At 59.5% G+C, this 26,096-nt stretch overlaps 1 protein-coding gene across 1 annotated transcript; it reads left to right on the forward strand.

Annotated features, from left to right (window-relative positions):
* The first annotated feature begins 738 nt into the window (after positions 1–738).
* Positions 739–25,229, forward strand: LMCD1 (LIM and cysteine rich domains 1). Its single transcript, XM_056128989.1, has 6 exons — positions 739–876; positions 14,939–15,027; positions 17,805–18,060; positions 20,583–20,921; positions 24,479–24,694; positions 24,788–25,229. Exons 1-6 carry the CDS (start codon positions 835–837, stop codon positions 24,944–24,946), a joined length of 1,101 nt encoding a protein of 366 aa, XP_055984964.1. The 5' UTR covers positions 739–834; the 3' UTR covers positions 24,947–25,229.
* The last annotated feature ends 867 nt before the right edge of the window (positions 25,230–26,096 follow it).

The following is a 26,096-nucleotide window of genomic DNA, read 5'->3' on the forward strand; positions in this document are numbered from 1 at the left end:
CAGGGTGGAAGGTTAAAGCCTGGCTTGGGGCCACTCTGTGTCTCTCTGCTGGACCTATTTCCTCCTGCCCAAGGGGAGCGATCCCCGCTCCGGTCATCACCCTCCTAAGCACACCGAGGTCACTGGCAGGCCACAAGGAGGAAAAGAGGAGAAGCGCACAGACGTGCAGGCAGACAGCCCTGGCATCTGCCAGGTCGGGAGAGGGGTGTGCCAGCTACCAGCAGCCCGATCCTTCGCGAACAGCCCTAGCCCAGCGGGCTCTGGGCCCCTGGGGACGGGGACAGTCAGCTGGGCCGCTGCCGTCCCCTCCCCCGGCTGGCCGGCCCGGGTGGGCAGGGGAGCGCGGCTCACCGTTTATTTTTGGACCCGGCTCCCTAAAAATACCCCGGCCTTCCTGTTTGATCCCTCTCCCTTTTGACCTGAATGGATCGCGCCGCCTGCCCGCCCCACCCTCGGCGCGTTGTCCTTTAAAGGAGAAGGGCGTGGGGACAGATGTGAGCGCCCGGCCGGCCGGCCAGCGGGGACCACACTGACGTCAGGGCCGCGCTCCCCGGGCCGCCGCCGGGCCGCGGGCGGGGCCGCCGGGCGCCGAGCGCGCCCATTGGCTGGCCCGCGGCGAGCGCGGGCGCCCATTGGCTGGCGGGGTTTTCGAGGGAGCCCGGCTCTCCAATTAAAGAGGCAGCGCGGGCGCCCGCAGCCCAGAGCGCCCCGCGGGCTGGCTCGAACCTGCTCATTGAGCCGCCCCGGCCCCGCCGCCGCCGCCGCCGCCGCCTCCTCCAGCTGCACGCCCGCGGGCCAGAGAAGCCAGGCGCTGTGTCTCCAGCAGCAAAAAGGATGGCAAAGGTGGCCAAGGACCTCAACCCGGGAATTCAAAAGGTGAGCCCCGATCTGCGCGTTGCTGCGCCCAGACTGTCTTTCCCGGCTCCCTGTCCCAGGCGTCGGCACAAGCGTGTGTGTAGAAGTGACGAGGGGCAATCATGAAATTCCAAGACGCACGGAAAAGCGTGGGGAATCCGTGCTGGAGCCAGCAGGCACACACACCCACCCGCCCCCAGCACCCCGCTCTGCTGTGCAGAGCCCTGGTGTGAAGTTCTTCTTTGGTGATGCTACAGGCAATCTAATTAGGTGATGCTAACTACAATCTAATTAGGGTACCATTCCTGTCTATTGGCATCCTGGGGCTTGGGGAAACCCGCCCTTCCTGCCTCCTTCACTGAAGGGAAGGTTGGGGAAGCATGAAGTATGAACTGTGTCTCCCCTTTCGCTGTTACACACATACACACACACACACACACACACACACACAGCGAGAGAGTGAGAGAGAGCTTCTCTAGTTAGCCTGGCAGATCCTGCACGCTGAGCTGGCTTTTGCCCCTGGGGTCTGCATTTCCCCTTCAAGAAGGGCTGGCCTGGAGCCCAGAAGGTCATGGTCGTGGTGGAACTCGTGCCGCCACCCCAGCTGCACCCATGCCACTGTTTACTTACCTGCTTGCAGTTAGGACAGGGTTCCTGGCAGTGGCTCGGGGGACACGCAACAGGTAGAGAGCAAAGACAGCAGAGCATGCAGGGAAACTGAGACCCCGGTGCACGGAGGGTGGGTTCCAGCAGGCAAAGGTGTGAAAGGGCAGCCAGGGGCATTCAAGGCTTTGCCCCAGGCACTTTCTGAGCCTCCACTTCCTTGGGTTCCAGGTGTGGGGGGGGCTCACCCCATCCCCTTCGTGGCAGCAGGCATAGGGCTGGTCCACTGGGCGACCATCTCCCAGAAACGACCGCTGTAAACTCCATTTACCATAGAACCAGGCTTGCAGGGTCAAACCCTTTCACCTCTGCTTGTTTGAGTCTGCAACAAAGAATCAAAGAAGAGGCAAAAGCAAATCAAAGTCACTCTCAGAATCCAAACAGAAACACACACGCCAGCCCCTTGGGGGCGCACACGGCATCCACAGGCCTCCGCTTGACAGCCTGGCCCAGACTCCCACACCCAGTCCAGGGGACCCCTCTGGATGTGGCACGTCAGGCTCCCCAAGACATCTCTCTGGAATGTTCCACATCTCGCTGCATTCACCAGCCTTGCCGAGTCAAGTCCTTTCGCCTTCTATGGAATTCCCAGAACACTTACGACGGGTGTGAGGTCCCGATTCACTTCTGCCCTGGCTGGGAGGGAGCCACCAGGGCGCCTCCTCCCCCGCGTCTCCCCACAGCCCGCCGAACTCCTGCGGCCAAGCCCGTCCTGCCCATCTCTGTCGGGACAGAGCACTGCTTCCCTGAGCATCACACACGCATGTTCCGCACGCTGACCATCCCCCCCGCCCGCTCCTCTTGTCTTGCTGTTCCGTACATTTTGTGCGCGGCTGTTTTTAACTGGTTAACCTGGAATATTCGTATGTTCAGAGCTGCCGCCCCCAAATTCAGCGAGAGTAACCGTCGTCGGAGGCTGGGGGGACGGGGCTCAGTCCTATACCCTGGGGAACATCAGGTGCCTTTGGCTGGGTTTCCTTCAAGCTGGTCGATGGCTAATGAGTAATTGATGAGGGGTGGAAATTGGGGCCGCCCCCCCCCCCCCAAGAACTCTCCCCGTGTCTCGCACAGCACAGGAGTGGGATCATCTGGATTAGAGGTAGAACACGGTCTCCTTGTCACCCACTAGTGCCAACTTCCTTGGCCTGCAGAGGATGTTTTATTCCCCCCCTGCCCCCCCGTTAAGATCCAGTTACCGGCTTAGAGAAAGAATGCGGTGGGTCAAGATGAAAGGGCTCATATTTTTGAAGCTCTTGGAACAGTCAGGAGGAAGAACAGCACTTTGTAACCCAACCAAGTCTTCGACTCAAAGAATCTCAGAAAGTGGAGGGTGGGGAAAGGCGGGAGGAGGTTCTCCCCTCACCAGCGGCGCTGAAAAGCTTTTTATTGCATATTTACTTTGTAAGTCTGCACCGGTGAGGGATTTATAACTTTTGGCTCTGGGACACACAATCACGCTTAGGCATTTTGAAACTGTTTCATAGAATCTTTGGGCTGTCAGGGACTCATTTGCAAGGGGAGGACTGTTTCTGAAGGGCCTGCCCACTGTGTGCAAACCCCTTCCCCAAGGGCGGGTGTGGGGACCCCCTTGGAGCTGATTTTCAAGAGACAATGTAACATCCCCGAACTGGGTCAGAGAGGGCAGCTAACCCATGGCAGACAGGTAGGGGCGCGATCAGCGGGTCCCACACAGCTGGGGGGGGTGGGAGACGCTGTTGGTGCTAAGTCGGGCCCCTGTGGTCACTGGTTGGCATCATCTGTTTTTCTCCCTGGGAAGAGGTTTCCTAGCACAGAGAGTTCCCTGAGAATGATGAAATCAAACCAACATTCCTTGGGAAAAGGGCCTTGGAGACCGAATGCCATTTCTCTCACTGAATCAAGTGTCATGAAAGGACACTGTTTCCCCGGTGTGGCCTTTGTAGGCCAAGGTGGGGGTAATGGAGGCTAGTGTCCGGACGATTCGGCCTCAGATCCAGGTCCAAAGTCTAGCATGACCCGCGCATGGCTGTGTGTGATAAGTCCTGGGTCTGTGCCCCAGTTTCAGAACGGGGAGACACTTGCCGCTCCTCCCCAGGCATCTGTGGCCACCGGTGCAAGCCGCAATAAGCACACAGCTCCCCGCTGCTGGACCAATTGAGGCCCAGCCGTTACTGAGCAGTCCCTGTGGACGCTGGTCCCTGGAGTGGGTGTGTGACTGTGGGGACTTTCAGGGTCTTTCAGAGGGACATGTCTCCAGGATTTTCCCAGCTGAAGGTCGGTTGAACCCAGGGCAGTGTTCGTCCTGGACGTGTTTGAATTCCCCATCAGGGTGGCCCAAGAGAGGCGCATCTGCTCACGCAGAGCTGGGGATCCCCTCCAGGTTTTGTGGGGCCTTCCAGGTCTGGGGCCATGGATTTAAGTTGGAGACGAGAGACCATTCCCCAAGGGACTGGCCAGCTGGAGTGGAGAATCGAGGCCCAGTTGCCAAGGAGCCATTTGTAAGGAACTTAGATGGAAGAGAGATGCAAGAGTGTGGTCACTGCTGAGTGTGTGTCTGTGTGTGCATGTGTGTCTGTGTGTCTGTGTGTCTGTGTATATATGTGTCTGTGTGTATGTGTGTATATATGTGTCTATGTGTCTGTGTCTATGTGTTTCTGTGCATATGTCTGTGTGTGTCTGTGCATATATCTGTATATGTGTATACATGTGTGTCTGTGTTATGTGTCTACGTGTCTATGTGTATATGTGTATATTTGTCTGTGTGTCTGTGTCTATGTGTTTCTGTGCATATGTCTGTGTATGTCTGTGTGTCTGTGTATGTGTGTGCTTGTGTGTCTGTGTGAGTCTGTGTGTGTCAGTGTGTGTATGTGTGTGTCTGTATATTTTTCTATGTGTCTGTGTGTGTCTGTATGTATTTGTGTCTTTGTCTACATGTCTGCGTGTATCTGTGTGTTTGTATTTCTGTGTGTGTGAGCGTGTGTGTCTGTGTCTGTGTGTCTGTCTATGGGTGTGTTTGTGCATGCATGTGTGCCTGTGTGTATGTGCTGTGTTGAGGCGAGGCAGGGCGTCTATGTGTCCCTGTCCCATGGTACTACTGTTGTTATTCTTGGTCCGGCCTCCCTCTCTGCCCACCCCACTGAGTCTCCCTTCGCACGGCCCCCATCAGCCCTCGCGGCTGCCTTGCCCTCTGGACCGACCTCCCCTTGGTCCTTGGCCCTTCCTGCTTTCACCTCCATTCCTGCAGCACGAAGAAAGCTGCTGGCATGAGGCCCGGACCCCTGAGCCAATGTCAACACAGGTCCCGAGCCCTGGCGCTGGCTGCCTGGGTCTTCCAAAGCTATTATTGAGCTGTCACTTCCGGACCTGGTGGCCAAGACACGCCCACAGGTGTATTGGCAGCACGGACTCAGGAGCCTGATTTTCATAGGAGACGCACGCACAGCCCCAAGTCCCCCGACACCCACAATAAAAGCAGTGGGGGCCATTCTTGGGGGTCTGATAGAGTCTGGGTCTGCTGAGATTTGATGTGTGAAGCATCAAAGGAGCTAGAATAAGCCAGCGGTGCCCCGGCAAGGGTCCCTCTCCCAACCCCTCCCTGGCTCCTGGCTCCGCTGCAGTGCACGGAAACGCACAGGCAGGCAGGGGCCACTCGAGGGCTGGTAGATTCCAGAGCCTGGCCTGCGGGTCCATCTCTTGGTTGCTGAACTTGGACCTTGTCCTCAGCACTCCTTGGCCACCCCCAGTGCAAACCTCAGCGAGGATGGGGTTTGCCTCCGGAGCCTGCGCTTCCGTTTGGCTTTCAACTTCTGAAAAGCAAACCCACTTCTTTTACATCCCTCACCCACTTCATCTCCTGTGCCCACCCCTTCCTTCCCCTGGGGTCACCTTGATTCTGCCGAACCCGTCCACTGGGTGACTTTATTCTCCTGCCACCAATGTCCCATCCTGAGGCGGCCGCATGGGTGGAATCACACACCCCTTGTTCCTTGTCACTGCAGAGTGCATTGCGGTAGACAGCAGGACTTCATCTTTGTTGTAGCTGGGTGGTATCCCGCGTGTTTGTGTCCTGTGTCTGTCACCTCCCCCAGGCTTCGCTGCTTCTGTTCCAGCATTCTGTTCCAGCAATAGATCTTGCAGCAGGCAGGCTGGGGGAGTTGTGGTTTGAGAGGGGAACCCTGTCCTGGCCCCAGGATGGCCACTGGCGGCAGCTGTGTGGGGACACAGACATTGTTCCAGAAGAGCCTCAGACAGCTTGCTTAGAGGACAAGGAAGGAGTCACTCACTACTGCTTAGCAAATGTTTGTCTAGCCTCTGCTCTGTGCCAGGAATCACACAGCCAAATGCAAGCTGGGGCCTGAGCAAGTGAGGGCTCCCCCGGCGTCATCTGAGTTTGCTAGGGTCCGTTTCTCACAAATGTGGGGGAGAGGCCAAACAATAACTGTGGGCGGCTCCTTGTGCCTGACCGCCCTGCACACAGACACACAGACACAGACACAGACACACACACACACACACACACACACACACACACTTCTCTTTGCTTCTCTCTGAGTCCAAGCACAGCCCAGGCAGGTCACAGCTGCAGCATAGCAGGCAGTGAGCATGAACATTCTCGTCCACCTGCTGCCCTAGGCACTAGGTGAAGAGAATTGAGGCCAGGGAATTCATGGTAGGCATCTGGAACCGGCAGGGGGTGGTGTCAGGCAGCTCTTGGATCCCAGCTTGTTGTGACCAGTGGCAGACGTGGCGGTAGACCAGTTGTCTGTCCTCAGTCCCTGTCCTTGGAGGTGGCCCAAGTCTCAGGTGGTGTTGATGTCAGGTCACCAAAGGGCAGGAGCTTGGGGAGGGGGGCCGGGCTGACTCAGGCCCCCAAAAGAGGCTTGTCCTTCAGCCGAGAGCATCTATTTGGGCTGCATGAGTCAGTGGCATTTCCAGGGACTGATTCATGAGTCTGACCATCAAGGTGACTGACCTGGCCAATTCGTGGGCTGGGGGGGGGGGGGGGGAGGGGCTGGGGGACAGACAGGCATCCAGCCCGGAAAGACCACCATCCTGAGGTCCTGTGTGAAATCCTCAGTTCCTTCCCTTATGATCGAAGACTGGAGCCCGAGCATTAACATACATGATCATTCTCATATGCAAATAGAAATACACACATAAATGTGTGTGGAGACATACACACGCATCCGTGGTGGGTGGGGGGGTGAGATCTGAACAGACACAGGGGACACAATTCCCAATTGTGACATCCAGCTCTTACTGCCTCCAACAAGTCACAAAACGAGTCTAAAAAGAGTCCTCACGCATTCACCTGCTAGTTCTGAGCCCCGTGGGTGGCCAGTTATAAAGGTTATATCTGCGTCCTCACTGTGCAGAGAGCAAGTCAGTGAAGGATAAACCACAGTGCCCCTGGGAGAGAGAGACAGGGCAGTGGGGAGGGCCCTGGTCTCGCTGAGTTCGATCCCCAGCACTACATGTCATCTCCCGGTTCCTGCCAGGAGTGATCCCTGAGCACAGAACCAAGAGTCAGCCCTGAGCACCACTGGGTGTGGCAACGAGTAATAAGGAACGTGGTGTGACCATGAGGTCGTTTTGTACAAACACGGGTGTTTTGCAGTTCAGGCACGGCAGGGACTGAACTGGGAAGCAGGGAAGCAGCGATAATCCAGAGACTGTGCTGGAGAGGGAGCGCGGGGTGCTGGCCTCGCATGCCATTGGCTCTAGTTCATCCCAACAGGGCATCGGAGCACTAGGAGTGATCCCCAAGCACAGAGCCAGGAGTCAGCCCCGGGCTGAGCACAAGATGTGGCCCAAAACCGAACAGAAGAAAGAATCCCGTGGCTGGTGATTTCAGAAAAGAAAAAGCCATCAAAGGGTCAGCAGGAGCCCCGCCCAGTGGCCTGGACCCCAGGCAGGGAGCAGCAAAGAGGAAGTGCTGAGCCCTGCCTGGCAGGTGCGGGGTGCTGAGGCACTCGGGCGCTCGCACCTGAGTGAGCATTGAAAGATAAGGCGCTCCTAGAAGCTGGTCACAGGCGGGCCTGCGGCCTCCAAGCCGCTCCCAGGTCTCCACCCTCCTTGACTGCCACTCTGGGGCTTTCCAGCTACTTTGAGCTAGACAGAAGTCCGCGCCTACCTCAGGCGCATTTTCACATTCTCATCGGAGAACTTCTTCCTGCTCTCCGCCAAGACCCATGGTCCGGGCAGAGCAGGGCAGAGAGACAACCGTGGCCATGCCCAGCCCCCTGGTAGGCGCCATGGTGGCGAAGCATAGAGCTCCAGCATGCTCACTGCCTGAAGGCTGGAACTTATGGTGTTTGGTTTTGGTTTTGGAGGCCACACCGGCAGGGCTCGGGACTTACTCCTGGCTCTGAACTCGGGGATCAGTCTTGGCAGTGCTCAAGGGACCATGTGGGGTGCTGGGGATTGAACCTGGGTTGACCGCATGCAAAGTGAAGGTGGTACATCCATTGAGACGTCCCTGCACCCCTGCAAAGCCCCATCCCCCATGGTGTCTCGGTGCCGGGGACCTGATCTGGTTCTCTAAGCCCCCCGCGGGTGTAGACAGGCAGGCAACCCCCTTTCTGTGACTTCCGCCCTGAGACACATGCAGACACACCCTGCCTCCACCTGATGGCGGGCAAGGCCTCCTCTCTCTGACATGATGGTGATTCGTGGGAGAGTCTGGCAAGGCATGTCAAGAGAGGAGGATGTTGGCGACAGAAAATCACTAAATGCTCCCAACCTGTGTCGAAGACCTGCTTTGCTCCAGACATGGGGTCGAGCCTACGAGAGGGTGGGGGGGGGGGGCGCGTGGGCTCAGATGCCGAGGAGGGGAAGAAAACACTGAGAGAGATTGCGTTGGTGGGCAAGGGGGAGGTGGGGGGACCACCTCTGGCCACGCTCAGGGCTGACTCCTGACTCGGTGCGGAGGGCTCACTCCTGGTGGGGCTCCGGGGACTATATGCAGTGCCAGGGATCAAGCCCAGGTCAGCCACATGCAAGGCCATCACCCTGTCCACTGTGCAATCTCTCCAGTCCTTGAAACACTGTCTTTCAAGCTTAAAGACTCTTTGCCAAGTTGCCGAGCTCCTTAGGACGTGGGATTCAGTAAGAGAATCTCTCAGCCCGTGGCCTGGCTCCGTTCCCATCTGGAGGGAATGCATCTAGGCCGGTGGGAAGGCTCGCCATCGGGTCAGCTCCCTTCCAGTTCCATGGAAGAAAGTGAAAGTGAAGAGAAGCCGCCTTTGAAGGGCCAGCTCCCTTCATCCAAGTCCAGGTATGAGCAGGGACACAGCGAAGGATAGCTGAGAGGCTGGTGAAGGGAGTTCCAGGCACTGCCCCTCTGAGAAATGCCCAGTGAAAGCAACTCGGGCAGGGGCGGTCACTGGCACAAAGAGCATTAAATCCCACAATACGGGGTCTCAGAGGGATGAGATCGCCCTGGAGCGCCACAGAGAATGTTGGGAGTTGGACCAAACTGGGAAACTCGAGCCGCTCATAAGAACAAATGTATTTACCCATGACCTCATCCTGTCACCCCGAGTCACTCATCTGAGAGAAAAGAGCATGCCGGACCCCAAAGCTCTTGGACAGGAATCTCTGGAGGCTTTTCTTGTTTGTTTTGTCTGGGAACCACACCTGGCAATGCTCGGGGGTTACTCCTGGCTCTGCACTCAGGAATCAGTCCTGCTGGTGCTCGGAGGACCGGCCAGATGGGGTGCCGGGGATCAAACCCAGGTCAGCCACGTGCAGGGAAAGCTCTTAACCCACTGTACTGTAGCCCTGCCCCTTTGGAGCCTTTTTAAAAGAAATAATCATCATACTGGAAGTAATTCAGATCCGCATCATTAAGAGAATAAACATAATTCTACAACAGAAAAGTGCTTGGCAGGAAAAATGTCTGCCGATACATACAACGTTGATTGGCAGCTTATGAACATGCTGGCCACTTCATCACGTTGATGGGCTATTCGGAGGCAGCCTGTGGGGGCCGAGTCAGAGCCTCAGTGTCCATTCCAGAACACAGTGCCGGTGACCGGGGAGGAGCCCGGGGACCTTTCTGGGGCACAGACGTGGTCTGAACTCTCTGGCGCCATGTGCTAGCCACATCGAACCAAGTGGATTCTGAGATATGGGAGTTTTTGCATGTGCAAACTTACCTCTCAGCACAGATAGAAAATGAAAGAGACGAAGAGGAAGAGAGGGCAGAGAGATGGCACAGTGGGTAGGGCATTTGCCTTGCATGCAGCTGACTTTGGTTTGATCCCCAGCACCACCACCAGGAGTGATGCCTGGGCGAAGAGCTAGCAGCAAGCCCTGACCACCTCCGGGTGTGGCAAAAAAACTGGGAGAGAGAGCAGGAGGGGGCGGGTCTAGACGAATGTGGGAGAGGAAGCGAGAAGCTTCGCCTCTGTTGGCACCCTCCACTGAACCCCTTTGGGGGACCAAGATCAAATCTGTCCCGGGGCAGTGGAGCCCGGTTGGCATCCTTTGGGAAAAATGTGAGGTCGGAAATGAAAAGGCAAGGCGCGGGAGAGGCGAGTCTGGGGGTCCTGTCCCCAGTTTCCTGACCCTCCTTTAAGCTTGAATGCAGAACGGGTCACGCTAGGGTAAGGTATGGGCCAAGCCTGAATCGTGTCCTGTCCCCAACCAGCAGCAAAAGCTCCGTCTGCGCCCACGGACCCGCCAACCTGCTGTCACGCTCGCTCGTGGGTGTTGGTCCCTGTGGGTGGGTGTGGGCGTGGCCTGAGGTGGGCGTGGCCCATGGATGTGGTCTGTGAGGGGATGGGGGAGTGGGCGTGGTCTCCGTGGGCGTGGCACATGTGTGGGCGTGGCCTTGGGTGCAGAGGCCTGCGAGATGGGCCTGGACTGTGGTTTGGCCCGTGTGGGCGTGGCCTCTGGGTGGGCGTGGCCCTCTGGCTCCCTGGAGCCCCTCAGAACCCCAGTGCCAGGACACCTCCGTGTGCTTGTCCTCATCCTCAACCAAGGCCCCCTGCAGGTGTAGACAGGCAGAGTTACCCCAGTGCTGTGGTAGAGCGAGTGGCCACGGATGAGGCCGGATTGCGGGGGATGGGGCAGGGGGTGGGGGGCATTCTTCCTGCAGCCCCCGTCTGTGTCCTGTCACCTTACACCCAGGGACCAGGGACCCCCAAGTTCAGACTCGCAGGCCACCTGCAACTTTAGTTGCTCCAGAAACATGTGCTGGTCCCTTTCGGCCACAGCTGTCTGAGCCCTATCCCTGGCCTTTCCCCCACCGTGGACATCAGGGAGAATGTGCCCGCCGGAGGCCGGTGCTGTTACCCTCACAGACACCTGCCCTGACGACAGGGCATAGCCCCCAGAACGCACACAGCCCGAGGTCCAGTCTTGGCTCCCTTCTCCAACAAAGGGCCATCTCAGGGCCAGAGGTTTCCTCCACACTCTTTACAGCGTGATTTGTGGGGAAGAAGCAACCATGGTGCATGCTGGTACACCAAGCAGATGAAGCAGGGGATGGTTTTGAGGACAACACCGCAGGAAGCAGGACCCTGGGGCGTCACCAGCACTCCATCTCTGACTGTCCCCAATTTCTGCACCTTTTGTGGTTTCCAGAACCCTTCCCAGACACAGGACTCCCGTGAGGTAGGAAAGACTTTGAGATCCAGACACAACTAGAGACCTGTGGTCCAGAGACGTTCTACAAGAGGTCCAAGAAACGGGTTTTCTAAGATGGGGTCCTGAAGGACCAATAGGAGTTTTGTTGAGAGGAGGGAGCGAGCAGTGGTAGGGCCCCGTTCAGAGGTGCCCAGACCACATCCCTTTCCTGGAGGCTCTTCCAAGATCACTCTAACGTCCTCAGCTTTCCCTTTCCGGAAGGTGACCTCTGCACTCTTAGCTCTGATCTTACACTGCCTTCAGTGGTAGAGCAAGCCAGGCGTGAGGCTTGGCAATGGCTTGTTTGCGAAAGAGAATGGCCATCAACTCTTCCCCAGAACTGGGCCTGGAAGTAGCCTGACACGAACGGCCTCAAGGACCTTTCTTTGTTGTTGCTGGTTTTGTTGTTGTTTGCTTGGGGGCCACATCCAGCAGTGCTCAGAGCTTAATCCAGGATCTGTGCTCAAAGATCACTCCCGGTAGTGCTGTGGGAACCCTATGGGGTGCTGGGGATCGAACCCAGGTTAGCTAAGTTCCCTACTCAGTGCACTCCCACTGGCCTTAGGGTCCTTGCCTTTCTAACAACCTACGATTTCCTTGTGTCCAGTCTCCTAGATGTAGAATTCTACCCGCTAGTTGTGTACAACCAACACACTCTGGAGGGGAAGATGGGAGAAGGGAAGGAATATTTGAAGGTGTATTTAAATGTTGGTTTTAGAAGCTTGAGAAAGCAGAGAGAAATGAGAATGTGTGTGTAGGGAGGAGGCTTGTTTAGAATCAGAAAGCAGCACAGTGAAACAGCAGAGCTTTCTTACCAACCAAACCCAAACCACACTGATGTTGACTGAAGGAAGCGCGCGCGCGCGCGTGTGTATGTGTGTGTGTGTGTGTGAGAGAGAGAGAGAGAGAGAGAGAGAGAGAGAGAGAGTTTCTGTACAGCTTCACCTTAGGCCCAGGCCTGAGATCCCCAGGGGTGAACACTGGCATAAGGAATGCTTTCATACTTTTACAGCCTCGCCTGTCCAGGGCTCAGTTGCTCTCAGTTGTTAAGGTTCAGAGGCAGGATGGAAAACTCTAGGACCGTGGGCGAGGTCACTCCCTTTTCCAAAGCAGCCCCAGAAAAGCGCCCTTAGAGATCAACAGAGCTGCAGGGGAAACCCAGACCCCCAGCTCAGCCCCGAAATCCTATGCCCCCCCCAAAACACACACCAAGTTACAGGAAAGTGACAGCTCTGCGCCCCCACAGACGTAAAGAACCAAGAATGTGGAGTGTGAAGGCAGTTTGGGGTGAACCAGAGGCCCCCAGGCTGGGAGCACCCACAGTTTGCTCTCACTCAGAGACGGGGCCAGAGCCCATGTGCTCAGCCTCCTCCTCCAGGCTCGGTTAAGCGCCCGGTAAGATTCAGGACTTGGGTAACCTCTGACTCAAAATTCTGGCCTTGATGCTCCTTCCAAGGAGAGGGAGAGGGAGGCAGGAAGGGGGAGGGGGAGGAGGAGAGAGACAGAGAGACAGAGACAGAGAGAGACAGAGAGGGAGCAGAAACAACCCCGGCAGGCACCCCCGGAAACCTCTGGCGCAACAAACAGGGCGGGGCTGTGCTTGAGGGGCCCTTGCACAGTACCCAGCTCGGGGACCCTAGAGGCTCCCCCAAGAGGCGGGAAAACATCAGGACGGCCCTCTCCCCACCACGATTTTCATTATTCCAGCTGCTACGCCCTCAAATAAAGAGCCAGTTTCTCTAGACACCTGGGCAGCCTCCGAAACCGAATCTGTCGCGCAGGCCACGGGAGTTGGTCAGCGGGAAATGGACTGCACCCCGAGTTCCTGGCCTGCTTGGTCACGGTCCCTGCAGGCTGGATGCCTCCTTGGGTCCGTCAGCTCCACCCCGAGCCCACAGGGGTCTGGCTAGGAGGGCCGATTCCCCAGCCCCTGCACTGTCTGGTTTCATAACCCTCTTTCCAAGCACCCCCAGCTCCCTGGTGGGGGGTGGAGGTGGTGGGTGCAGGGAGGGGTGAGATTTTTCAGTGCATATTTGGAACCTGCCACCTGTCCCCAAGGGCCCCCAGCTGTGCCAAGCAGGATTGTTTAGGGGGACGCCCGCACCCATGTGGGCAGGCCTTGGGAAATGCAGGCAATGGGTCTTCACCCCTTTTGTCAGTTCAGGGCTGGACAGCCTCAAAAAGCAAGGTGAGACATTCTCCAACAGGGAGGAAAGCGGGAGGCGAGCCCAGGGGCCGCCGGCTTTGAGGGGCCCGACCCCACCCTCCCTGTCCCTGGAACCAGCAGGGGGCGCTTCTCCTCCTCCTTGGCTTCTGCCCCTAAGAGTCCGGGCACCCCATTCTCACATGGTGCAGAGTCCAATTCAAACAAGGACGCCAGTGGCCGGCTCTGGACCTCCCGGGCCCCCAGTTACCAGCTTCTAAGCCAGGAAGGTGAGGGTGAGGGATGGTGTTTCAAGCAGGAACCAGAAGCCCGCCCCCCACAGAGTATCACATGCAGAAGAAAACCAGTGTTTCCTGTGGCACGCACCAACATTGGGCCTGGGGGCGGGGAGGTCCAGCAGGACCCCTCAGCCCTCACCTGAGCCCTGGGGAAGACCACCTGACCTGAGGCCTGGCAGAGTCTGTGCAGAGTTGAAGGCCGGTCAGAGCAATGGTTAGCGGAGGGAAGGAAGGGCCTTCTGGAAGGACAGTGGTCACTTCCCTGGGCACGAGAGGCCGGGCAGAGGGGCAGAAGCGGCTGACATATCCCTACTGACAGGGCAGACTCGCCTGGCCGGACTGTGATTCAGAGGGGAGTCAGAACCAAGGACAGACCCCACCCACTGTATACTCAGGACCTTGAGCACCAACTCCAAGGGGAGGATGGGGCGGGGGCTACCCGCCCTCCACCTCCACTCAGGCCTGGCCACGCTCCGGCGAGTGTCTGGAGCAGCAGGGAACAGAGGCTGTTCGAAGGGCCTTCTGGGGGTCAGAAGCCCTGGCTGGGTCCCCGTTCCTGCTCTCATGGCCCCGCGTGAATCCATTTTCCCTGAGCTACCAGCCACACCCTCTCTGCCGGCTTTCCCAGCATCCCCTCCAGCAAACAGGGTGCGGCCGTGCTTCTCAGACTGGAGGAATCCACCCACCCCTGGGAGGCCTGGGGCAGGCAGCCAAGGTGGGGGTCCCCGCACACACAGGGCCAGGTGGGGTCAGGCCGCCCTGCTGCTTCGGGTCCTGCCTTGGGAAGCAGGATGTCACCTCCTGCATCACGGTTGCACCCTTGGGTGCTGGGCACTGGTGACTACCACCAAGGTGGGGTGGGGGGGGCGTAGGCTGGTCCCCCCGAGCGGGAGCTGGTGATCAGGAAGAGGGTCTGGGGAGAAACTACTGGTTATAGGGAAACCAAGTGTAGGAATGTGAACATTCATTTTTTTCTTATTTGTTGAATTTATTTAAACAAATCAATTGAGAAGTACCATGGAACGAAACAGAAGCTTCTGGCCTGTAAACCTAGTGCCGATTGTTAGCACCTTCAGGAAAGCCACCCAGAGCAAGGCCACGACATAAAGTCTGGCGGCGCAATCCCAACAAACCACAGTCACATGTCATGAAGACCACAGAGGCCGTGGGGGGCGAGCCCAGGACTGGAGGGGCTCTGTGTCCCCGTGTCCCCGTCACTGTAGCCCCCGTGCCCGGTTGTCCCCCTTCCTGCTGAAAGCCCCACCCCCAGCCTCGGTCCTGCTGCCTCGGGCCAAGCCTCCGAGCGCCCGTGGGCCCGTCCAAGTCGTTCTGGAGGAAAACGCCTCTTCTCTGTGTCCGTTTCCAGATGTCCCTGGGCCAGCAGCCGCCGGCGAGAGGAGCACCCTGCCTGAGATGCAAAGCCACGTGCCTGGGCTTCGAGCCGCACTCCTGGAGGTAATGGCCCTGGCAGCAGAGGCCGCCGCCGCCTTGTGCCTGGTGTCTTGGCTGAACTTCCGGGGACCCCACTGGGGAGCCGCCAGCGCTGTGGGGGTGGGGGCTGCAGGCTCGGTGGCTGTCCTGGGCCCCGATGCCCGTGGGTTCCGATCTCAGCATGCCCCAGACTGAGAGCCCTGAGAACCCTGCCAGCCGGGGGTCCCTCTGCATGCGTGAGTTCCACACCCCAGCACCCAGAGGTTCTCATAGGCTCCCGGTCTGCTCCAGTTCATTTCCTACTTTCAGGAAAAAAATCACGCAGCACCCCGCTAACCATCAGAAAACACCCCCTCTGGTGCCCCAGGGTTCCTCTGCCCCCGCCCCGATCGCCCAGCACCCCCACAGACAGTGTCACCCCCTTTGGGGAATCTCATGCTGAGCTGTCCATGGGCAGGGTCGGCATGGGAGTAACCCCACATGGAGTGCTGGGTGCCCTCGCTCCCAGTGGGAAAACATGCAGGATTTGAACTCAGGGCTGCACACCGCGCTGGCCACCCACGCACCCACGTCCTCTCCATTGTAAGACGCATTCAGGTCTCCCCGCACATCCGCTTTCTCACTGTTCCCCGCACCCTGAGCACACAGACATAGAAAGCGGGCGATCAAATCGAACTTTCACTGGATCGTAAATCATGAAGAAACTTGTTTCAGAAAAAGTTTCAGGGAAAGTTTTGGTTTTTTTGTTTGTTTGTTTGGGTTTTTTGGTTTTTTGTTTTTTTTTTTTTTTTTTTTTTTTGCTTTCTGGATCACACCCAGCGATGCACAGGGGTTACTCCTGGCTCTGCACTCAGGAATTACCCCTGGCGGTGCTTGGGGGGACCACATGGGATGCTGGGAATCGAACCTGGGTCAGCTGCGTGCAAGGCAAACGCCCTGCCCTACCCGCTATGCTATCTCTCAAGCCCCCCTGGGGGGAAGTTTAACAGCATCCCTCTCCCCCACCCGTCAGCAGCACCTACTGTCCAAATCCCCCTGAACTGGCCACAGCCCTGTTTGGGGAGAACCACTACTGACCCCCTCTAGGCGACTCCCTCCGAGCTCCGTGGACAACCGCTGTGGTAAGGGACGAAGCGCATCACGCCCAGTGGAGAGTCCAGGTTGCCCCCAGGGGCCAGGCACCCAGCTCAGACCCACACCTGTGGCCATGAACCCTGCAGGGGGCATCCATGGGCCTTGTTTCCCTTAAGGCCCACAGGCCGCCTGCCTGCCCCCAGCCACCCGCACCAGAGACGGGCCACAGGGTCAGCACCGCCAGTTTCAGGATTTCTTCTTCTTCCTCTTCTTCTTCTTTTTTTTTTTTTTTAATGAATCACTTGATCACTTGACCCAGCCGCTGCCACGCTCCAGGATCCTTTCCGGACCACGAAGCCGCTTTATAAGACACTAAATACCCATCTTCCAGAATTGCCGTACCATATTTGATAGGGTTCAAATATGGTTTGAACCATGAGAACACCTACAAGGGCGATTAGAGGCCGCCCCAAAAGCCTCTATCCCTCTCGGAGAGCCTGACAAGCTACCGAGAGTATTCCGCCCGCATGGCAGAGCCTCGCAAGCTATCCGTTGTATATTCAATATGCCAAAACCAGTAATTACAATGGGTCTCATTCCCCTGACCCTGAAGGTGTCACCAGTAATTTTAATGAATCATCATGAGATAAGTTACAGACTTACAAACTTGCATGATCACATTTCAGTCACACAATGATCGAGTACCCATCCCTCTGCCATTCTCCAATGTTTCCAGTATCCCTTCTGCCACCCCCGCCTCTGTGTCAAGCACATTCCCTCTCACTCTCTCTCTCTCTCCTTCGGGGTGTCATGCTTGCAATACAGGTACCAAGCGGCCATCATGTTTGGTCAGTGGTCTACTTTCAGCACACCTCTCTCATCCCGAGCGAGTCCTCCAAGCATCCTTTATTTAATGGTCCCTTCTCAGCTGCCTTTTTCCCCAGAACATGAGATCAGCTTTCAAGTCATGGAGCTATCCTCCTGGTCCTTACCTCTACTATCCTTAGGTATTAGTCTCCTAATTATGTGACTTTATATTCCACAAAGGAGTACAGTCCTTCTATGCCTGTCCCTCTCACTCTGACTCATTTCACTTAGCATGATACTCTCCATGGCCATCCACTTATAAGCAAATTTCATGATTTCATCTCTCCTAACAGCTGCATAGTACTCCATTGTGTAGATGTACCAAAGTTTCTTTAACCAGTCATGTGTTCTCGAGCATTCTGGATTTCTAAGCCGCACCCACCAGCACCAGCACGGCCAAGAGCCTGTGTGCCAGCCCCACAGCCAGAGAACGAGGCCTCACCAGCGGTCACTCTATGACTAGGGCCCACAGACCTGACCCAGGGCAACGCTGTTCCTAACTCGCAGGGGGCCGCAAACCTGTTTGGTCTTGGCCAACGCTGTGGGAAGAGCATCCTGTGTGTCAGTGACAAATGTCGGTGTTGGCGGGGCCGTGGGTGCGTTCTGATGAGTCCAGAGACACGCCCGCAGGGGACAGCCCACGGCAGCCATGAAATCACTGCTTCAGCACCGCGGGGGCCAGAGCCCAGGGGAGCAGGGACTTGGGGCCGGGGGCTGGGCACCGAGGGGAAGACCCAAGGGGCCTCCCAAGGCTGCTGGTTGAGCTGTCACCGCTGCCACTGACCCCCGCCCCGAGTGCCGAGTCGTCCCCGGCCTGCAGACAGACCCACTCGTGCCCTCTCCCCCCACTCCGCCCCCAGGAAGATGTGCAGGTCCTGCAAGTGCAGTCAGGAGGAGCACTGCCTCACCTCCGACCTGGAGGACGACTGCAAGATCGGCGGCCTGCTGGCCGGCTCCAAGTACGCGTCGCTCACGGCGCGGGTGAAGGGCGGTGATGGGCTCCGCATCTACAAGCGGAACCGCATGATCATGACCAACCCCATTGCCACCGGCAAAGACCCCACGTTCAACACCATCACCTACGAGTGGGCCCCGCCCGGGGTCACCCAGAAGCTGGTGAGTGCGTTTCCGCCAGCCAGAGCGCGTTTGGGGTTTCTGTTGGGAGGGTTGTTTGTGCTTCAGGGGGGACACACACCTGACAGCGCTCAGGGCTTACTCCCGGCTCTGTGCTCAGGGACCCCTCCGGGGGTTCTCGGGAGACCCTGTCGGGTGCCGGGGTCAAACCAGGGCTGACCGGTGCGAAGCAAATGCCTTGCCCACTCGGCTCTCGGGAACGTGCCTGGCCAGGAGCTGCCTTGCTGCTGTTATGTTCCGGGAAGGGGGTTTCGCTCACACAGTGACCAGACCAGACGCAAGGGTGCAAAGGAAAGGCCCCTTGATCGCTAGCTCGAGCTAGGGTGCAAGTCCCATCCAACAGAGTCTTGACAAGGACCCCGACTCCGAATTCTAAGTAGTTTATATAGGATTTGGTTACATAACCGCGTTTTTCTAGGAACTGGCAATATGTCTCCAGTTCTTGGTTCCTGTCCAGTCCAGTGACTTCACTCCCTCGGCCCTCTCTGCTTGGCTGGGCATCACTGTCCATGGCCCCTACTCCGATAGGCTGTTGCCACGGATCAGTTTATCTGCCCAGGATGATATTGTTCTCTGAAAAGACGGGACTTTCTGAAGGGGGAGACTGACACTTAGGCCTGCTGAGTTTGGGTCTTAAAGTGGAGCCTGTCATGGCTCCATTTTGGCCTCACACTGCGAGGCCCGAACTGCCCTGTGCACAAGGAGTCAGAGGCGGGTTCATGCCCTTTGCCAGTGGGAGGGCAGACGTCAGGCCCCAGCAAGGAGGCAGAACTGGCAGCAGCAGGCAGAACACGTGGTGGGAGGGTCTGGGCAGGGCCCGTGCGTCTGGGCGAGCAATCAGGCGAGTCTCGGAGACGCGGGTGGAATCGGATGAAAGATCAGCTCTGGCTGTGGACCCCTGTGCTCTGCGCTGGGGCCAGACCCCAGCAAGGCTGCTGGGTCTCCCCCGCCCCGGCACACCCTCTCCCACCTTACCAGCCCCGCGATCGCACTGAGGTGCTTGTCGAAACGGGACACCTCTGTCTGGGGTTTCAGCTCATCAGCCGTGTCCCGGGTGCCAGGCGGGGCGGGCAGCTGGCGCTCACCTAACTTCCCTTCTGTCCCAGGGAGGTTCTCTCCTGACCCTCCTCAATAGAGAAACTGGGGTGCAAAGAGGTGACCCTCGTCCTCCGGCTGGTTCCCACAACAGGGCTGTGCCCCAGGGTTGGCCTCCACGCCCAGGCTGGCCTCCTCCCTGCAGGCTGGCGAGGGGACAGGAGAAGACATGCCTTTTAGGACTCACTGGACTTCACTGTGGAGCCTCAGATGGACCCAGGGGGCTTGTCAGCACCCGGGTGGGTGACACAAGGCATCCAGGCCCCCCACCCCGACTGCACACTGCCCCAGTGGGTACGGAGGGGACAGACGCAGGAGAAACCTCCCCTGAGCATCCCATAGCCCGACCCCACCTGCAAGCTTCACTAGGCCGTGGTGTAGGGAGCCTGCAGCTGCCGAGGCTTAGTAGAGATGGCAGAGAAGGAAGCTGAGGCCCACAGGGTTGGCATGCCTGGGTCGTATACAGAGAGATGGGGGGAGGGAGGGGGTGGAGCTAGAACCCCAGAAACCTGCCCCCAGAGTCTGCCTACTCCCAGACCGTCTCCTGCGTCAGGGGGTGGCAGGGGGCAGACATGCCGAGTGCCCAAGTCTTCTCCGCCTGATGGCGCCCAGTCCAGGACTGAACTGCCGGTCCCTGTTCTGGAAGATTCTTGTCCAGATCCTGGTTATCTTGCAGTGTGGGATGCTGAACTCCGACTGTTCCCCACCCCCACCCCCCACCCCCTGCCTTCCAACCAGGCACTTCCAAGAAGGCTCAGGACCCAGGCCCTGGGGATCACCACTCAGCTGCCATGGGCAGGACAGCCACTGTGTCCCCCAGGGCCCACCCCCACGGGCGACCGGTCTGTTCGTGGGCCAGTAACTGACGGGATGACCCTGACCGGCTGATTCCACAGAGCCTCTTTATGATTTGTATTAATAAACCAGAAAACACCCTAGGCCCATGGAGACTTTACATGGTTTTAAGACCAACTAGGGGCTGGAACGATAGCACAGTGGGTAGGGCATTTGCCTTGCACGCGGTCGATTTGGGTTTGATTCCCAGCATCCCATTTGGTCCCCCGAGCACCGCCAGGAGTAATTCCCGAGTGCAGAGTCAGGAGTAACCCCTGAGTATTGCCAGGTGTGACCCAAAAAAACAAAAACAAAAGACCAACTAGGTTGAAACTACAGGGACATTTTTTTTATAACGAGTGTCCTATCACAGACAGTCCCCTGGGACGAAAACAGAGCGACCCACATCCTCCAAGCATGTGGGGCTGCAGCTGGGGTGACCAGCTGACTCGGGTCCAGCCGGACTTTCCCCCTTGAGGATCGTGGGTTCTGCGGAGCCTCGGCGGGACCGGGGTGCGGGGAGGGCTCTCCGGGGGCTCCATGGGCCCAGGGCTCACGGCGTCCGTCTCCTCCAGGGCCTGCAGTACATGGAGCTCATCCCCAAGGAGAAGCAGCCGGTGACGGGCACCGAGGGCGCCTGTTACCGCCGCCGCCAGCTCCTGCGCCAGCTGCCCGTCTACGACCAGAGCCCCGCGCGCTGCCTGGGACTTGCCGAGAGCGAGCGGAAGCTGATGGAGGACTTCATCCAGCAGTATAAGAGCGAGGCCCTCGGCGTGGGCGAGGTGGCCCTCCCCGGCCAGGGCGGCCTGCCCAAGGACGACGGGAAGGCGCAGGGCAGCAAGCCAGAGGGCACCGAGGCCGCAGCCCCCACCACCAATGGCAGTATCGGGGACCCGGCCAAGGAAGTGGAGTATGTAAGTCAGTCAGCCCACGGCCAAATGGCCCCGAGGGGGGCTGAGTCCCCCCTCTCCTGAGATGCACTGCAGGCACCCTGCACCACACTGCAGCCACAGGCGTCCCTCCACTAGATAAACACCGGGAGGCACACTCCTGCTCCATACACACCTGGAGGCACACCTGCACCATACCACAGCCACACGGGCACCGCTGAACATCCCTCTGCTTGGATAACTGCCTGCAGGCGTCCCTGACTCACACGCACCTTCCCTCCCCCGGGCCCCCGCATTGCCGGCTGTGTGCCTCCCTGCACACACACCTGCTCTCGCACCCACGTGCAGCCAGCTGCACCCTCGTCCCCTCTGCTGCATGCCTGCGCCTGCGTACCTGCCTCATTCTCGCACGCTCGGCCACACACGCACCTGCCCTCCCTCCCCCGCTCCTTCTGACGCTGCCCCATGGGGCCGTCACTTTTTCACGCCCGACACTGTTCCTTAGAGAAACACCAGCTACTACCCCCAAAGGCTCATTGCCCGGTCCCGGGGCCCAGACCACCAAACCATGGCTGAGCGTGGAGAGAGGGACCGTGCCTGGGCGTGGGGAGAGGGGCCACGGCGTGCGGGCCTCGAGGGACAGACCTGAGGCCCCAGAGACTGGGCATTTGGGAATCAGCCCCGAGGTCCAGGAAGCGGCATGCTGTGTAGTCAGTCAGGGGGCAGCATCTTGGGGCATCCACACACACACCCCCATCCGGACAGCCCTCAGGCCCCGACAGCCCGAGGTAAACAACAGCCAGGACTCGGCCCCATCAGAGGGTGACACTCAGGACTCGGCCCTGGAGGCTCTGGGGTGACCCAGCTCTGACGTTCCTTCCAGGGGAACGGGGGTGACATGCTGGGGGCTCCCAGGACTGTTGGAGGAAACACAGAGAGAAAACGGGCGCTGACTGTCCCTTGGCTGCACGTTTAGGGAGGGGGCAGCAGGAGCCAGGGACACTGGGGTGACCTGTGCTGTTCGACCCAGCCTCTGCTTCCAGGGGACATTCAGACAGGCGACCCACCCCTCGGGCTCCTGGTCGCTGGGCACAATGAGTGTCCCCAGCACATGCCCCTCTGAGCACTGCCGGGGTCCTCCGTCCACGCGGCCTGGCCCTGCCTCCATCGGCACGGCCATTTGGGATGTCCCCCTCTGCTTCAGGCTGGGCTGGGGGCTTCTCAGCTCCCCGGCCTGGATGGTGACTGGGTGAAAGGGCCCAGAGGCCCGTCTCCCCGCCCCCCAGCCCCGTCCCCGGATGCCATTCATTCCGAGCTGGGGAGGCAGCCGCTGGGAGCTGTAGTGACCCAGGCAGCAGGCCGGTCCCTGGGGATGTGGACGGGCGCAGAGCTGGGCTGCCGGGAGTGGGGCAAAGGCGGCAGCGGCTCGTGGGGGAGCTCGGGGAGGGGCCCCGGAAAGCGGGTGCTGGGGAAGAGCACCCCTCATGCCCCTTGTCCCGAGTCCACGCAGTGCCCAGTCGGTGGGGTCACTCTCTTGCACACAGACAGGCAGAGGAGGGCAAGACTTGAGACTCATGAATGAGTGAATATGAGTGAATGTGGAAACGAGACTGAGCCTCACAGAGGGGGACAGCCCGGGTGGTCAGAGGTCCCTCCTCTGTGTGCGTCACTCTGGGGGAGTCCCCTGGATTCTACCCGAACTGCGTGCAGGGCTCAGAGCTATTCTGAGGTGTCCACAGCCGGCCTGGCTCCAGCCTCTGCTCACGGTGGGTAGCAAGGAGCCCCAGGGCTGACACAGTCTCCAGACTCCTGAGCCCCAAGGGTCCCGCCACGAGTGACAGGGTGGGGAGGGAGATGCAGCCAGGAAGAAAGCCTGTGCTGGGCTCCCTGGTGAGCCCTGAGCACTGATCTGGGAGCACCAGGCCTTCCCCCTGGCTAGTCCTGAGCACTGGTCTGGGAGCACTGGGCCTTCCCCTTAGTGAGTCCTGAGCACTGGTCTGGGGGCACTTGGCCATCGATGGGGTGTAGGTGAGGGCAGAGTCATTCTCTCCTGTCCATGGATCTCACCCGTGCACCCCAACCTTGGAGGGGCAAGAAGGGGGGACTCTGGTGCTGATGTTCCCGGCCACACCCGCGCGGATCCTGTCACCTCTGGCCAGCTCAGAAGGGCCTGCAGAGCCCTGGGGCAGGAGTGGGGAGGCCACTGCTGGGAGCCACAGCGGCCCCAGACCACAGCGTGGGGCCCGTCCACCCAGGCCACGGAGGGCCAGACCCACCTGCACATGGAAACTCGGAGCCGCGGCCTCCCCAACGCAGCCGGCGGCACCTGCATAGGCACCGGGCCTCGCTGGGCACGTGCACTCCCAGGCGGCTGTGCCAGCACCCACCGGGGATGCAAGAAATCCCCCATCCCCCGCCGGGGAGCCCCTCTGAGTTGGGGAGAGGAGGGGAGAGGCCCAGAGACTGGACCAATGTGAGGACAGCCCATGCTGGCCCCCGTCGCCATGGTTACTGCCTGTCTCAGAGGAGTTTTTTTTTTCCTTTCCGTAGAAAATTCCCTTTACCCCGCTTGGGCTCCATAAATACTGATCAGTATTTTGGGTTCCATAAATACTTTCCCGCGCTGCCCCGTGGCTCTGCGTTTGTGGGAGTGGCTGGGCGTCCACTGGCCGCAGTGGGGCAAGATCTACTGCTGGCCGCGGCCCCGGGCCCGCAGCGCAGGGTGCTTGCAGCTGGGTGCTCCGGGTCAGAAGGGAAGGGAAGGAGGACGGTCAGGGACGCCCCCAGACGCGCCTCATCGCCATAAGAGGGCAAGGGAGACGCTGTTTATAAATACGTTGTTGCGTGTTTGTGCTGGGAGGCCGGCCGCCGGCCTGGGCTGGGCGGGACGGACTGAGGACGCCCCTCCAGGAGAGAAGGGCAGGGCTGGGCAGCACCCGGGGGTCCGGCAGGGCTGTCAGTGCACCCCTTCCTGCCGCCTCGGCTCAGCAGGGCCGGCTCCCCTGTGAGCAAACGAGACAAGCAGAGGTGGGTGGTGGGGAGGGGGCGCAAAAGAGTCGGGGAGACGCGGCCCCGCGCCGCCCTCCTCTGCCACGGTGTGTGTTGGGGAGACAGTTCTACTCGTGTTTATCCGGTTCATTTCATTTGATTGGGGGTCCACGCCCAGCGGTGCTCGGGGCTCACTCCCGGTGGGCTTGGAGGGCAACACGGGGCGCTGGGGGTCAAGCCTTGGGCAGCTCCACACAAGGCCAGCGCCCTGCCCCGTCCGTGGCTCTGCCCCCGTCCCAACGTGCTTTTATTGACAAGCACTGACATGACTCGCCCTCATGGCCATTTGCTCTCGCAGCATCTCCATGAATTTAGAACAGTGAGAGCTTTTGAACATTCACAATCTTAGAGGACTGATCAGTAGCTGTTTCCCCATGACCAAACACTCCCTACGGATGACCCGGCTTGCATGCTCTTCCTCCAGTGCTCAGCAGCCACCGGCCAGCCCCGTTCTCCCCTCCCCAGCCCTGTGCAGGTGGGGACGAGGCTGCGGGGGTCTCCCATCTGAGCCCCTGTGTCTGCCCCCCACCCAGGTCTGCGAGCTGTGCAAGGGGGCGGCGCCCGCCGACAGCCCCGTGGTGTACGCAGACCGGGCAGGCTACGGCAAGCAGTGGCACCCAGCCTGCTTCGTGTGCGTGCAGTGCTCCGAGCCGCTGGTGGACCTCATCTACTTCTGGAAGGACGGAGCGCCCTGGTGCGGCCGGCACTACTGCCAGAGCCTTCGGCCGCGCTGCTCGGGCTGCGACGAGGTAAGGGGGGAGGGGCGGGGGCAAGGGGGAGGCGACTTGGGGAAACCGAGGCTCGGGCCTCTCCCGGGCCTCACGCACCTCTTCTGCCCCCAGATCATCTTCTCCGAGGATTTCCAGCGCGTGGAGGACCTGGCCTGGCACCGGGAGCACTTCCTGTGCGAGGCGTGCGAGCAGCCGCTGGGTGGCCGGGCCTACATCGTCTCCCACGGCCGGCTCCTGTGTCCCACCTGCAGCAAGTCCCCGCGCTCCTGAGGGACCTGCGCGGCCCTGCTGGCGGCCCCCCGGGGGCAGGGACCGCGGGACAAGAGCCCACGGCCAGCAACTGGGCTGCGGGACTCAAGGCCGAATTTATGCACCCCTTGAGGAGGGTGAATTCCTGGCCAGGCTCAAGTGCCCCCGGGTGGCCCTGCCGTCCCCCGGGCCTGGGTGGTGCCCCCACCCCCACCGGCCTGGACCCCCACCCCGGCCTCCTGGGTGAGATCAGAATGTCCATACGAAGCATTTGTGCCCATGAAGCAGCAATAAAGGCGCCGGGAGTCCCAGCCCCTGGTCCCTGGTCTCCTGTCCCTGTCCCTCACCCTGACGGTTCCCAACAGGGAGAGTCCCTCCTCCCATCCCAGGAGACAGGGCTCTGGAATGTTCTGGGGAGCTTTCTGAAAGTGGGGGAGGGGGGAAGGCCCAATGAGCAGGGACTGGCGGGTGGAGCCCAGGGCCTGGCTGGAACTGGCCGGAGTCCCCTCCCCACCGGGTGCCCCACTCAGCTGTCACGGCTCATCAGACTCCTGGGAGGGCCAGCCTCGGGGCCACAAGCACACCCCCGGGTCCAGCTCCCCTTAAACATGGCAGAAAACTGCGGGTCACACTCCCTGACCCCCAAAACTGAAGCCTTTTCTGGGGACCCCACCCAGCTGCGCCCAAACCCGCCGGGAGACAGCTGACCCTCTAGTGACACATGGGAGCAGCTAAGGGGACCCTCCAGCCTCCACCCACAGGTGCCTCCGTGGCCTGGTGACTTGGAAGCAGATGGGAAGAAATGGGAAGTTTGGGTGGGGAAAAAAATGGTGTTTTTTTTTTTTTTTTTGCCCTCAAGAGGTCCCAGGGTTCCCCCAGTGATTCTAAGCCACTGCCCTGGTCTTGGTCACCGCATGCCCCTGAGTCCTACCTTGCCCTACCAGGGCTGGAGGGCCACAAGGCACCGGGACAGAAGCTGGGGCAGGTAGCCCATCGATATGCACCCTAACCACTGCACCATCTCTCTGGCCCACTAATGGGACCAAGTGAACATTCCACAAGTTCGAACCGAAGAGCCGCCAGCTGGCTCCGAGCTGTCCCCAGAGCTGCCTCCTCCTGGCTTCTGGCAAGACGGGTCTCTCTGCTCCTGGGGGTACCAGGATGGAGCAGA

This window comes from Sorex fumeus, unplaced genomic scaffold (assembly GCF_029834395.1).
Source record: "Sorex fumeus unplaced genomic scaffold, SorFum_2.1 ptg000072l, whole genome shotgun sequence".
NCBI lineage: Eukaryota > Metazoa > Chordata > Mammalia > Eulipotyphla > Soricidae > Sorex > Sorex fumeus.

Coding starts and splice junctions, on each gene's coding strand:
- LMCD1 (XM_056128989.1), top strand. CDS start 835: ATGGCAAAGGTGGCCAAGGACCTCAACCCGGGAATTCAAAAG. Junction 20,922..24,478: donor CGGCCAAGGAAGTGGAGTAT/GTAAGTCAGTCA, acceptor CCCCCCACCCAG/GTCTGCGAGCTGTGCAAGGG. Junction 24,695..24,787: donor GCTGCTCGGGCTGCGACGAG/GTAAGGGGGGAG, acceptor TTCTGCCCCCAG/ATCATCTTCTCCGAGGATTT.